The 15,251-nt window shown below is 41.3% G+C and overlaps 1 protein-coding gene across 1 annotated transcript in view; it reads left to right on the forward strand.

Moving 5' to 3' along the window:
- The window catches only part of slx4ip (SLX4 interacting protein), a 32,181-nt gene that overhangs the window by 11,002 nt on the left and 5,928 nt on the right, over positions 1–15,251 (forward strand). The window contains exons 5-6 of the mRNA XM_084948280.1: positions 9,209–9,277; positions 10,789–10,877. Coding sequence (XP_084804406.1) covers positions 9,209–9,277; positions 10,789–10,877 — 158 coding nt within the window. The remainder of the gene's footprint in view (positions 1–9,208; positions 9,278–10,788; positions 10,878–15,251) is intronic.

The following is a 15,251-nucleotide window of genomic DNA, read 5'->3' on the forward strand; positions in this document are numbered from 1 at the left end:
CCAAGTGAGGGAGGTGGCTGAGCAGTAAAGACTGAGGCTGTGACTGTGAGAAGTGAGCATGCAAGCAGGAGCCATAAAAAAGGGGAGGACAGACTATAGGCTTAGGGAGGGAAACCCAGCAAACCACAGGATGGGTATTAAGTATTGATGGTATCCATTCAGCAGTGGAGGTAGATATTAATCTTTTAGACTGTTGGAGAGATTGTTTTTTGTTTTAGCAGAGGACCTGTTTGCATCTGTTTGTTTTATGTTTGATGGCAGGATGGTCCTGGATATCAAGGGGTGAGCCACATGCGATGAAACATGTGCACATGCATGTAGTTGCATATAGAGAAAGGTGTCAGGCAGGATAGTACTGATGTCTACGCCAAGAATAGGCAGATGGACCGTTGCGCTATGTGTGGGATGGTGCGGGAGGGGGCTCGTGGGTCTTGTGTGAGGCGGCGTTTGAGCTGGTGCCAGTGTAAAATCACAGGGACTTCCGCCAACAGACAGCAGTAAGAACGGCGTAACAGTCTCAGCTGTTGGCACTTCAAATGAGCCATCAACAGCTTTTAGCATTCCAAGACTCTTCAGCACAAGTGTCTGTATCGGACTTCTTTCTGTGAGTTATGGTATTTATGTATGTACGCTGTGCTGAATGCATATGTGTGTGTATAGCACCCAGTGAACAAGTCAGAGAGCGGCTTATCTCATGTCTTCTGTCAACATAAATCTAAGCCATTTCTACAAATCTCAGCTGCAGAAGCCAATTCCAACTGTCAGCCCCCCACCCCTCTCGTTTTTTTATACAGGCTACTTGAGACTTCGTGATTAGCTCACAGTGATGTGATTTATTTATGTTTTTAGAGAGATGAACAGAGGGAACTTTTCCCACCAAGCATTTTGGCTCTGGACTTGCAGAATGGACATGGTAGACTTTAAAAGTCCAGGGAAGGGGAGCATGAGTGAGGCCTCATGCATTCTCACTGGTAGACCGTGTTCAACACACCCACATTTCTCATAGTAATTACAAAATGAAAATCAGTGCATAATATGTTCTGTGTTTTGAATGACATTTTTGTCATGCAAGATGTTATTTGAGTAATGAAAATGAGTGCATAATATGTTCTCTGTGTTCTCAATGACATTTTTGTCATTCAAAATGTTATCCGAGTAAAGAAGCTGGTGGTTATACGCTACAACAAAGACTATCCACAATAACATTCATGAAAATTCATGACAGATGCTAATATCTTGATCGTCATGCTGTCTAAAAACATACAGACTTGGAAAAACATACAGACTGTCTAAAAGATTGCCATACACCACCTACTGTATTTCCTTTTCCTTCACCGGATTAAATATGATCCTGCACTTTCTTGCCTCATATTGTTTCCACTCAAGAGGATATTGATTTTGTAGACCATAATAGCAATATGTATGTGTCTATGGGTATAGTGTAAACTGAGAAGTCCCATTTTACATGGGTTTAGTTAACATGCCTTTTCAACTTCCCAAAGTACATTGCCAGATGTCTTTTGTCTACCATTGGTATTGAAATAGGCACACTGATCTGCCTATGTGAGGCAGAGCTCAGGTGTGGTTTAACCTGGCATTTGGAGTCCTGCTACCAGTCGGAGGACTTAGAGGCACTGTGGCAAAATGGTACCTAGAGTCAGTTTGAACCCATGAGCTGGTTCCTTCTTCCTCTCCCTGCACAGGTGCCAGGGCTTAGAGGGAGGGAACACCTGCCAGCCTGTTTCCCCATGGCCACGGCAGGCTGGAGAGGCATTTTCCCAGGCTCCCCAGATGAATGGTCACTAATAGCCGTGGGAGAGGGCTTTGCGAGTGCTGCACAGTGTACCACTGACTCCTTTTGGCAGGCCTATGAAGGGGGCTTAAGGCAGCCTGGACACGGCCAATGCGGGAAAAGCACAAGTGTTGCTGGATAGCTTTACTGCTGGAGAATGTGTTTACGAATGACCATCTCCCTTCCAATAAAGACTGCGGAGGATGTTCAGGGACAAGAAGGGAGATGGCTCACTTTTACACAGCTCTGATTTAACTGTTGTTTGACTTAACCATGCATTTCAAGATCTACACCCCAACAGTGAGTTTCTAATTAGGATAGGATTGTAGTAGCATATGACATTTTCTGTGCAGATATACAAAGCAGTGCACGTGTTGCTTGGGATCATTTTGAAGAGTGTTCGGCCTGGATGCAAACCTTTCTGCTTAGTACTGTGATGCTTCTCTTGAGGCAGACTTTTTATCAAATGTCATTAAGTGGTGACGGTCTGATTTAACACACTTTGTTGGTTTGTAATGCAACGTCAGCTATTACTATTTATATTAGCAACTATTATGTGGGAACTCGTCTGTAAATAGAAAAGCATGCCTGTGTGGTTTAGTTACCTGCCCTGCTCTATGTTACTGGGCGTGAGGCAGGCTGGGATTAAGGCAAGAGGGAAACGGAGACCTGTGACAGGAACAAAGGAATTCCAAGGCCTAGGCTGGAAATGGATCCTGATCAGAGTAGCCGCTCCATCCAGCCCGCCTCTCTCTCTGCTTGCTCTCCCTCCCTTGGCCCCTGCCAGGCAAGCCCCTTCCCCATGGTGCTTTGTGGTGTTGCTGTGGCTCTTTAAATCCTTTCTCTAAGCCTCTAGCCTTACTCAGCAGCAACACATAGGACAGTCCGACTCCATTGTTAACCCCACTACCTATTATTTCTCACAAACACGCACACTTCTCTTATTTGTCTTTCTTTTTTTCCCCTTACATTTTATGCATTTATATTTATTATCGCCTCTTCTCTGCCTTCCATGTCTGCACTTCTCTGCTCTCCTAATGCTGTCTTTTTATGTTTTCCCACTTTCCCTGCTTCACTTTCTCCACAGGGTCAGCTGTAGTCTCTTAGGACACAACCGCAATCCCCACCATAGCTGTCACACCACACTCTTTTCCCATATAATTAGGGCCTGAGTCTTAGCCTGAGCATGGATCACATTCATGTGACTGTTCCCTTTTACCACAATCTGGTGTGGGAGACGGCACACACACACTCTGTTGAACTCATGCTAAGTGTTCAGCCTGACCAGAATGCCTTGTTGCAGGCATTACTAAAACATGTCAGAGAACAGCAGTTTCGTGCCCTTTCACTTTGGAAGAAATGGGCTTATGTCACGTGCTTTTGAGTTTTGTGTTTTTTTGTTGTTGTTTTTTTCCATGGACAGGTGTTATTATAGTAGTTTGCCTAATGCACTGTGTTTTGTCAACACTGGTGAGGTCATAATTGAAAACAATATTGCATTACACTTTCAAATTGTACATAAAGTAACAGTTTCTAGTTAATCCACAATCACTTAAATTGCAGCAGTATAACTTTAACATTTACATAAGACAGCATGTCATGACAAATTTCTAGATTATGACTAGATCTTTGAACTTTAGCGTAACACGCTTGCTCTTTTACGCGACAAATTCCAAGTAATGTGTATATCTACTACCCACAAGTCATAGGCCGCTCTTAAACGTTTCCCCTCGTTGCACAAGTGGAGTTGCAGCAATGCATTACCTTGTAATACACTACCTCCAACACAGGTTATCAGAAAAGCCTGCCCACAATGGCTTTAACAAAAGCAAATACAATAGATGGTGCACGTTGACCATTTCCAGTTCACGTAGTGTTACATCATTTAACTATTTACAACAGATTATAAGATTCAGACCTAGTCAGAGGAAAACAGTTTTGTTTTTTTTGTTTTTTCACTCACTCACTTTGTACCTTCCTGTTATCAATAAACAGTGGTAGACGTTCCAGGTAGGAGAGGCTTCTTTCAATGAGACTTCAGCCCTGGTTTTAAAGAGTGAACACTTTGCATAACTCAAAGCCCCAAAATGCACTTATTTTATTTAAATGCAGATTAAGCAGATTGCGTCCTCACTCTGAATGCTCCGTTTGACTGCACTTTGGGAAATTTGTAACCTCGTGAGCTACTTAAGATATAATGATGATTGAACACGACATTTTGTATTGTGACTTCATGTCTCTCATCAGATTATGTTCCTGAAAAATATATTTTTCCCTTTGGTAATTGTTCTGCACTTCAGAATGCTCCCCACCACTTTTATTCACATGCTGCATTATGGGTTGGCCTGAGCTACCATGCTGCGGCGTATTTTGTAACTGCGATGAAGGGGTCACCCAAATGTTAAATTGAACACTCATGTGCAAATATTGTTTCAGGTGGAAGTTGTGCGGGATGATAAGGCACAGTTCTCTGCTACGGCCGTAGTTACAGTTGCACACACAGAGTGATGTCCTTCCAGGAAAGCCCCCACTTACATATGGGTAACTTCCTCATGCGCTCTCATCCCTCACAACTCCACCCCACTCTCGCGCACTAAGCCTCGACTCTCCACCCACACTTGAGGACAGAGGGAGGGGGTCTACATCAAAGAAGAGATGTCAGGAGATCAGGATTCTCAGGCACTGGTGTCTGAGTGTCCTGCTGGTTCAACTCCTGTTCGTAAAGAGGTTTCGTGGGAATTACAGTTCTCCCGACATGCAGTCATTAGTTTTACATGCACACTAAGAATATGTTAATGAGAGAAATTAGGTTAGAGGAGGAAATCGGTGCCTTTGCAACCACTGCAGTAATCAGATTTTTGTTTTTGAGGCAGTGCAGGCATAATTTAAGCATATAATACTGTGGCCTGTAGAATTCTGTTCATTTTGAGTTGAAACAGTTAAACTGACTGACTAAGCAGCTCTTTTCTCCCCCCAGAGCCTGAATTTGACATAAAATCTTTGTTAAACCGTGGAAATTGGTTTCAAGGATGCATCCAAGTTTTGGGTAATCAAGTAACTTAAGAGTCTGTAAACACAGAGAGAAAAAACTGAAGTTTTCCTCGTCACCACAAGATAGGCTGCTAGAAATGCAGATGGTAAGACGAAGTATGCTGTGTTTTCTATGGGTGTTTTAATGATCTCCTCAGGATATGACTGAAGTTAATGAAGTCTTTTCCATGGGTGCTTACCTTTGACCCTGGTCTGAATGCCTCTCACTCCTGTCTGGTCCATTTTACTGTCCTACTCACTCTGGACGCCTTCTGGTTTGTTGACTTTTCTTTCCTCTCATTGTTTTCCCAGGAAGTGGTGAAAACTGCACTGTGTGTGTATGTGTGTTTCGAAAGCATAGCACTCTAGCATTGGTCTTTCTTCTGCAGTTGTTCTGCGGTATGTTACAAGATGGCAGAAGTCTCTCCAAACAAGAGGTTAAAATATTATCTACCACATTTCTAAAAACATGGCATAATAGCTTTTTTTATTGTTTGATTTGACCTGTCATAATATTGTTGTGCATTGGATTTCAAAACAATTAAGCAAGGCCATCTTCTTTTTAAGGAAGTACAAATGAAACCTTTTAAAGTCTCTGCTCTGCAGATTTGAGTATTGCACCACTGTGGGCCACAGTTGCCACAAAAAGGGGCCACTTATTCCCAGAGGAGGGACCAGCAAACTGTTTGTGAGAGAGAAACATGAATGTAAGCTTAGCATGAGAGAACCTGGGCAGAGGGCCAAGAGCAACTCTGCGCTGCGCAGGACGTTTCAACATTGGAGCAACAGCTGATGTCTCGGGCCGCGGCCTTGCACTGGTTCCCAACTCCATGTCCAGACATCCCTGTCAAGTTTGTCCTGGGAATTGGCAAGCTCAACTCACCAAGGGAAAGCAGTGAGAACAGTTGTACAGCTAGACAAGTGGCTAATAGGGCTAAATCAGAGCCTCCAAAAACAAAGAGTCATGAAAGTGCAAAGAAAGATGCTTGCTTCCTGGTTCCTCATGGACTAAGAGCAGTCAGAGAAAACAAAACGGAGATACAGATCAGCATTCCACAGTGGGTGATAAATGATTTGCTCCTTTGCTATTTAGGGAAAAACACAATATTAGATTTTGTTCCTGATAAAGAAATTCTGCTGTTAAATACAGACATGCTCAACATACCCAATCTGTGTGTTAATGCAATTTCCCATTGGGATTAATGGCAATCTATTTAAAGACTGTTGACTTATCCGTTATTATTACATACCTTATGTGCACCAGACTCTAAAGGAACAGTCTTATAAGGCTGGAAACTCTAAAGACAATTTAGTGAAAGTACTATCAATACCATATGTACTCCTACATTAAAGCTAACACCAGCACGGAGGTCCTCCTTCAAAGAGATGTGCACCAAGTATAGTGTAGTCAGTAGGAAGGACAGTGACATTTTTTTTCCCTTGGCTCTGTACTCATGCGCATTGTATCTAAACCAAAAAGACGGCTAGAGCTTAAAGTACAGCAAGCCACGTTAAAGGAATAGTAAATAATTTTCTTAGGTTATTTGATAGGAAAAAAAATACTTCTTTCAAACTATATATGCCCATTTAACATTTATACATGCATATTTTCATCATCTCTTTCCCATTATGTCTCCTCACCTCAAGCCTCATCTCCTGAAGTCAGGGCTCCAACACACAAAAAAGTGTGTTAGCATGGTAACAGTACCATGCTAATTTGTGTGGCTAATACATTTTAGGCATCATTAACTGTAAAGGCTTTGCTACCAAATTATCAGGCTTTTGACTTTATGTTATTATCTGCTTTTCATTATGGATAAGTGGATGTAATCCCGTATAGCTCGATGTTGGCAATTGAACATTATAATCACTGTTTTCTTGCAGACCTACTGTGATGGGGGCACATAACCAGTAAAACAAATCATTATTATACATGCTGAGTGTGCCGCATTTCCAGAACTGCAAGCTCTCGGCTGATAAAACAATTTGTACAATTCTTTTTTTATTAATAAACATGGTCTTATGGGTCTTTTTGGAAGGAGCTTCTTGCTGCAAAGAAGCAGAGTTTAATGCCAGCCTGTGCAACCTAGATAGAGCTGTAGAGATTCTATTCACTGACAAAAAGACAACTGGGTTGGTCCCAAGACATTAGTCATCCACTGATGGCTTGTGTAAAAAATCATTTGGCCTGAGGAGCAAGAGTTTTGTACAGAAATAAAGAATATGGTAAGCTGAGCTTCTTTCATCACCCCAAAGAAACATCTCAGCTTCACACAATTAATGTTATGTAACTTTTGAAAACAAATAATGTGATGTAATGTGTAAGAAAATATTTAACCAATATGCAATTTGAGTGAAGAAATAGCTCTTTACAGATCTCACAAATGTCACTACTAAAAGTCACCTTGCAGTTGTGCACGTTAGATATTTGGGTTTTGTTCTCTTGCAGAGAGATTCTGTTGAATGTTCACAAATCATAGTTACAATGCTAAACATTTTCCAAAACAAATTTTGGTAAGGCTCAATTTATACTAATACATTTGATGGTAAAAAGCATTCCCGAAGGTGTGAAATTGAAAAGATTGTAGCCTATGGGTAACAATTTTCCCTGATTGTAATTAAAATACTGATTGTAATTGCTTAGTATCATAGTAACTCATAGTAACACACATCCAGTTTCAAAGGCTCTGTGATGAAGTTCACGATTGATGGATTTCAGTCTATATTTATAATGTCAGACTGATTTGACTTGTGTGTTTCATAATCTATGTCGGTATTGTCTTTTCTAATGATGAATATTATTCTTGATGTGCTGACTCTAGTTGCTAATTATACCGCAGGCACCAACAGACAGAAACCAGACATGATGCTATCAATCACTGGGTACTAAACTTAAGAATATACAAAAATATCTTGAAGTGTTGACACTGTTTTTGTAGTTTTCCCTCTGTACACCACCAGATTGGATTCTAATTTAAACAATTAAGATGTGATTGAAGTGGAGACTTTCAGATTTAATTCAGGGGATTTAACAAAGGTATTGCATTAACTGTCTTTTAGTCTGGACCTGTTGTTCTTGGGTGTAATGGGTGGTTTGCACCTTGTTGTAAATGCTCTGTAGTTTCACTCATAAAGCCATTTCTTGATCGTAGACTTTAACAGTGATACACCTACTTTCTTAAATTTTGTAAAGGGTTTGTCATGAAATAATGCAGCAACAGGCTTCACGGACATGGGCATGAAACTAGTTGTAGTTTATTATTTGAAGTAGACTTGTCCAAGTTGTTCCAAGTTTTCTTGATGGGTGACCGTTAGTGTCATTACTGGCAGATTTAAAAAGACTTCCAAAACAGCAGCTTTTCAGAAATACAGACAGCCTCATTTTTAGCCTGATGACAGTGCACATTTGAGATTATCCAGGGACTTCTGAAAGAGCCTTAAGTGCAAGAGGTCATGATTTTCTCAAACTTAGGAAGACATGTAATCCTTTAATTGAAGCGAAAAAAAAAAAAACAACCCAAACCCAGACAGTTTGCAGAAAATGGGTTTTTTATATGTCCACACATGGGAGAGAATGTCAAATAAGAAATAATAGGAAGGTGGTGTTAAAGTTTCACATTCACTTTCTTATGAGGACAAAAAGGGTACGAAGAAGATATCAAAGGATGAACTGGCTTGGTCAGCTTCCCAGCACTGTGTGTCTGTTTGCAAAGAACAACTGCATAGCGTGTTAGCCAGGCCCTTGCTTTTAGTCAACAAATTCCTGCCAGATTAAGCTGCTGTTTCTGCACAGCACATCTTACATACCATGAAATCATTCCATGACAAATAGAGCAGAGACCCCAGAAATGGTTTCTGTGCTTGTGCCAAAATGGAAGGTCTTTTAAATTAAAGGAGAATGAATTGTTTCACACTCGATAAATAATTTGGCTTGTTTTAGCGTGCTGTGCCTTAGACCAAGCATAAACTTAAAGTTAGTAGAAAATTGATGGGTATGTGTCCAAGCATATGGAGCCATGTGCAGCACTGTTATCTGCATTAATGGAGTGTGCTCTATTGCTGCAAAATACACTAATCCTGTGGGGGTTTTTTTGTGTTTTTTTTTTTTTTTTTAAAGCTTTACTGTGATTCTTCTACTGCATGTGACAGCAGTAAGGCCAGTTGTGGAACTCATCGTATGAGGGGCTTTATACTCACGTAGTGTGTCCATTATTTAACCACTTTGTTTCACTATAACATTTGCAGCTGTTTCGTGTAATGATGGGAAATTGAATTTAGTTTGTAATCGGTGTATCAAAGCATGCACCGTCTCACCAAAATGTGCCCACTGTTAGATAGGTAATACAACCTTTTATGTTAACTGTCTCTCTGTTTTGGTTTATACAGGTGAAAAATTCAACCTGGTGGCCAATTTTCTGAAGCGACACTCCAGTCTCAGATGTATTGTCAAGCAGGGTAAGTGACCTACATGTTTTCAATAAATCCATCCCCAGTTAAAACTCAGAAATAGACCTCTCAAGGGTTTATACTCAGCCAAATTTCCCACAGAATGAGTGAGGCATCTGTGGTCTGCATGTTGATGTTTCTCCCCCTCACTTGTTTTTATGTCCTGTCCCTACCTGATCGGGGTGTTGTTGAGAACAAGCGGCCATTAAGTGGTTCCCTTGAGAGGCTACTGAGAGAGGCAGAGAGAGAAGGATTCCTTAGCTGTCTGTGGAGGGCAGTGAGAATCTATCTCCATGGCTCATCTAATGCCTGTGACCCTTGGCCACCTTTTCATGGGACCAACATGGTTCTCTTCCTGTCAGTAAAGTTAATATCTGCTCCTTGGGGGAGGACCAGGCCTTGGCTGTTGAGGCAACGGTGACCTGTTGCTGGCTGAGATGACGGCTTCTCTCAGCAGGTCCATTACACATCAAATTAGACTCGGTCTCCTGAGGTCAAAGGTTGTGTAATTTGGTCCACTGAGTTGGCAGTACATATGTGGTTAGATCATTAAAAAAAATCAATTAGCTATAAAATGGATGGTGAAAAGTTTTTATCGTGGTTGACGAGACGGCTACAAAAAACGTTCTTAAAAGGAGTTCAAGGCTGAACCACAATAGGTCTTCTTAAAGCTATGTTACGGTAATTAGTTGGTCAGAATGCAGTGAAATATTCTGATTTAGCTGACTTAAATTTCACTCCACAATGCCAACATTTTAAAGAATAAAGAAGGAAAAGCTGACATTTGGTGGAACAAAGACTGTAAAGTTTGTCCAGGGGTTGGCATCAAAGGAATAGTTACGAGGTCATTGAGACTAAATGTTTTATTCCTCTTATTTAATATGATTTGCAAATTCCATGTCAATCTACTTGTTAGATTTCAAGAAGGCTTTTGGGTTTGCTTTAAATTTTAACTGGGATTGGGGTCCTTCGAAGAAAAGTTAGATTTCCAAACTCCAAGAAGTTCTCTGTCTAAAAGTGTCCTGAGAAATTTTCATTGCAGGTTCCAATTTCGCTTGAAACATTTCATGAGCTCTGAACTTTTTGTCGAGCAATCAAGCAGAACCCAAACCCAACTGAAAACAGCAGATATTATAAATTTAATTATTATTAGTGTCACATGTCATCCGGGCAGAGACCTTTGGAATATAGCTGGACCTGAGTTTCTTGACATTGTTTGGAAAAGCGGCTTAAATGATCTTTCCTTCCGAAGTCAGTGAGACAGTATTATTACTCCCAAGAGCCATTGTTAATGTAAAATTTCCTAATATTTCATGCTGTTTATGCAGCTCATAAAATTCAGCAATTATATATAAACTGCTATTTTCTCCCCGGTCTGAGGGATAGTAAATACTTGGTACTGGTAGATGTAAAAATTAAACATTGACCACAATTCCCTCTGTCTGAGTTTGACTGATAATTAGAGGTGAGCCCACGTTATTAACCAGCAGGGTCTGTGTTGTTTCTCTGCCTGCTCTCAGATTTGCGTGTGTTTCCCGAACGATATGTTGTGTGTGTGAGCCATCCAGAAGATGCCTCAGCGCACCATAGAAACCCGAGCCTGCCCGCGGTGAGTGCTGTTTATACTCCTCTATTTCCTCTTCCAGTCGCCTGGCAAAAAGTCGTCCATGTGTCTGTGTGTTATTATAGGGATGTGCTGCCAAATTGCACTCTCGCTTATATATGCTTATCCTCTTTATAAGGGGTGGACTCTGAACCTACATGGGCTTTAAGGAGACCTAGTGAGAGGAAAACCAATAATCGTGGGAGGCTGGGTGAAGTGGTGCCAAGTCACGCTTTTTTGAAAAGCTCCTGCTCCCACATTTTTAATTACTTACCTGCAGAACTTTAGTTCTCTCTGTCAGTTTCAAGCATGAGGTTTTGGGGTTTGCGTGCTCAAGAGAACCACAACAAAACCCTCTGTCCTGCGGTTGCATGTGCATTGTTTGGGTCTTTAAGAGAGAATTCGGATAACTTTACTGTCTGCAGTTGAATGCCGCGTGCCTTGATTAATTGGACTCAAATAAAGTTGGGTTCAGTGAGTATTTCCCTGTAGTCTGTGCTGTGTAGACCAAGTTGAAGTCTTGTCAGTGCCATAAGACCTACTGCTGTAGTTCTTTTTTTGTCCGCCTGTATTATAATCAGTTGTCCTTCGGTCAGTGTTCATTTGATCTCAAACTCCCCAGAGTATTCTGGGAAAAGCCTGTGGAGCCTCTCACCTTGGCACTCACATCAAGGACAGACATCTCTCCCATCACATCCCATGATCAGTGGCCTGATGTTTTTCTACAGGGTTTTTGCTATTGTTTCCCTTTGAAATGTCTCTGCACTCTCCACAGTTTGGCTTCCAATGAAAGCAGCGATTGTAATATTTTTAGTGGAGCAACATAGTCGTCAGTGAAAAGTTCAGATTGTGTAACCAATTTTCCAGTTCAAGGAGGCACTGTTGTCGATTGCGTTCCTCTCCTCAGGATGTGGTTCTCTGGGCTCATACAGTACAAGCTGAGGGAATTGGAGGGTGGGAGTCTTGTGGTGAAGCTCTCACTAGCTCAACCTCGAGCCCACTTTGTAAGGGAAAGATACCAGACAGAGAGGCTGAAGTGTTTCACATGACAAAAACAATAATTTGTTTACATCCCTCACTCTGTTCTTATTTGTCAGAAAGGGAGTTTTTGCAGTTTTAATGCTGCCAAGGAACTCAGAAATTGGAAAGGAAAAAAAGGTTTAGACTGTGAGTCACAACTGATGTAAGGTATAATGTTGCTGTCTATAATAATGGGGTGTTTGGAGTTCTGTGTCAGAATTGATATCACGTTTAAAAAGGGGTCTTTTATCCCCCAATTCTTGACAGCACGAGACGGGCAGTCTCAAAAAAAATGCCACATTTGTCCGTGTTTAGGGAGGTTTCAGGTTTGTTGTTAGGATTCAGTTTGTGTGACTAGTTGTGCAAAAATCTTCAGCCGCAGTGGAAATGTAGACTCATCAATGAGCAGTTTTCACAAGGTCAGGGGGTTATGTTATGAGGGAGCTAAGGTGACATCACTGAAAGGCAGCTTCTCACTCCCGCATTTGAATGTACTCTATTTTAATTTTATACAGTTTGTTCACTCTATGTTAGTCATATTTTCAACTGACATTTAGTCAGGAAGCAGAAGCATTTTCCTTCCAAACAGCCACACACGATGAGAGAAAAGGTGTGCTATATAAAAAGGTGAGATTCTATTTCTATCAAACAACCTTCCCAGGAAGGGATTAGCAGTGTAATACACAAACTATGGGAAAGAGCAAACTTAAGGGGGGAGAAAAAGGCCAACTCCAGCTGTTTTGGTTTCAGATGGTCATTTGCTGCAGAAACAACCATGATTGTCCAGTTTGAAATGCTTGATTCAAATGTTACTGGGGCAGAGAGTGTTCAAGCATCCGGCAAATGTTTTGGTTCAGACATACTGAGTGCCATGTCTGGGATAAATGCTGAAATCCTATCAGCCTAATTGACTCTGTTTGTTAGGCACCTAGAATCCACTGTTGCTATGCAGAGGTTGGGCAATTGATGCTGCTTTGTTTTCATGTGATAATGGAAAAAAAGGCATACTCAGAGGATTTGAAGATTTACGTCCCTTCCCTTCATAAAAGCTTGCTCCTATTGTGAGTCAGCACCAACACCGAAGAGGGCAGCATGGGAAGGAAGATCTAGTGTTTATAATTGCGGCCGTTGTTTTTTAGTCAGGCACAGAGTGGGCAGCTGAGGTGAGTGGCGTGCTGGGCTGCAGAAGTTTGGATCAAAGGCAGAACAGATGTGTTTCCAGTCTCCCCCCCTCCCCTCCTCTTTTGAGCTCTGGACAAGCTTGTGTGTTTACTCATGACCTCAGCACGCCTCTGTTCTTCAGAGCTCACAACAGCTAACAGCAGTCCGTTCCCAAGCGTCCAGTGTCTACTGACCTCCTCTACACCTAGGCCGAATGCACGACTATGATCTCTTACAGGTCCTCATTCCAGCCCATCTTAAACTGCTTTAAATGATTTACATGAAGTGTGTTCAGTTAACCACTTGTCTCAGTCCTTTGATATGGGTGGATCCAGAAACTCTTGTTTGGGGATAAGAACTGTCCCCTATTTTAGACAAGTATGTGCCCATGCATGTTTTTTGACTTTGTTGCAGAGAAGATGTGGTGAGCCTACACAAACAGGGCATGCTTGCCCTGTGGGAGCAGGGTGGGTGCATGATGAGGGGTGGAATTTGTGCACTGCATTCACGAACATCTCTGCAGGAGGTTTTTCATCCTCTGACAGTTAAATACTCTTGTTGTTTCTTGGTGCCAGTTTGAGGACTTTGTATACTTAGATGTGTCATCAAAAAAAAAAAAGTTCCAGTGGAAAGAATAATTCATTTTTTATAATATGAGTGCTGTGAGGGATTCAAGCATTTCAAGCTACCACAGATTTCAAGTTGAGACACTATTATTTTGTGACAGATGAGTGGAAAATTGCTTTATGGGATTGCATCTCACTGGTTTTGTATATGTTAGGTGAGGTACAAAGATATTAAAGTGATCCCAGAACAAACAATCTGACTTCCACTGTGGCACATGAAAGTTGATGGTTCATCGGAGCCTCCCATGCTGACTTGTTAGATTTTTTTATTTGAAGTTTTTATGTTTTAACTTCCATGCTTAAAAGCTTTTGGAAAAAGATTAACTGAAAAATGCTCTTTTTCTACAAAGCAAAATTGTTAAAGTAGTATTTAGATGAATGTGCATGTGTATTTGTGCAGACTATATACAAAAAAGCTGTAGTGTGTATAAATATGGCATTGTATATCAATAAGCATTGTCTTTAAACACCAAGAGAAGGTTTGTCATCCTTTGCAGCAACATTTTAAACAGCTCAGAGACCTTTTGGCCATATTGCTGCATTACTTTTGAGTGCAGCTGCATTAAAAGATAACCAACATAATCGTCCTATCTGTGTTCTACCTTATCTTGGACGGCTTAGAGGTTGTTGCCTGTATTTTATGGAGGCTGTTGCTGGTTATCCTTTTGAAGTTTTTTTTCCAGGAGTCATTCAGAGTTGGGGCAAGTGCCGAGAATCTGTCCTGGTAGCCTTTTAAACCAAATGAATCATTCTCTCTGCTATCCTTGCCCTTTTGCCAGGGTTATCGCTGTAATCTGACATCCAGATGTGCTGTTTTGTTGCAGCTCCTGTGGCGAGGCTGTGTTGTTTTGGAAGCTCTGGGGCCAGGGAGGGCACTGTTGGTCTGCTCTACATGTTGTATCACGAGGAGCATTTTTCAGCTTTGTGTGGGGGCGAGCAGACTGGCTGGCGGTGGGGGGGTTAAATCCTTTTTTTTTTTTTCTCTCAGAGAGAGGTGGTAGCAACGGCGGGTAGACGTTCTTATTTACCACCATCCCTCCCTCCTTTTTCATGGGACTCTCTCCAGCTATTTAGAGTTTGCATCATTCCTTACAAGATTAGGCCACCTCGGTTCCCACACAATTCTTACCGTTTTATCCACATAGCTTGTGATAATTATAAGGTTATTTAATCCGTCTGATTTCTTCTGTAGTTGCTATATACAGAATCTCCAACCTCTAGACCCCTGCTGAAAATAATTTATGCACAATCTCTCTCGCTCTTTCTTTTTATCTATCTTTTCTCTACTTGCTATCTATATCCAGCCTCTTCCTCTCCTCATGCTTCTTCCTTTCTCTGACTCTCCTCTTTCACTCTCTTGCTCTTTTGAAGTCGTGCCGACAGGAACAGAAAGGCACTAAACTTTCCCAGAGAGCCTCCCTTTAGCTCCTTGTTGATTTTTCTTTCAAGTTCATTTTCAAACGGCATTTATTCATATTAAACAGGCTAGAATACATATCAAGGCATTACAATGCAAACGATAGCACCCACATTTTTCTCAGAATTGTTGTTGTTGCGGTGGGTGTGTGAGTGT

This window comes from Perissodus microlepis, chromosome 13, assembly GCF_051167445.1.
Source record: "Perissodus microlepis isolate ML-2025 ecotype Zambia chromosome 13, ASM5116744v1, whole genome shotgun sequence".
Lineage (NCBI taxonomy): Eukaryota > Metazoa > Chordata > Actinopteri > Cichliformes > Cichlidae > Perissodus > Perissodus microlepis.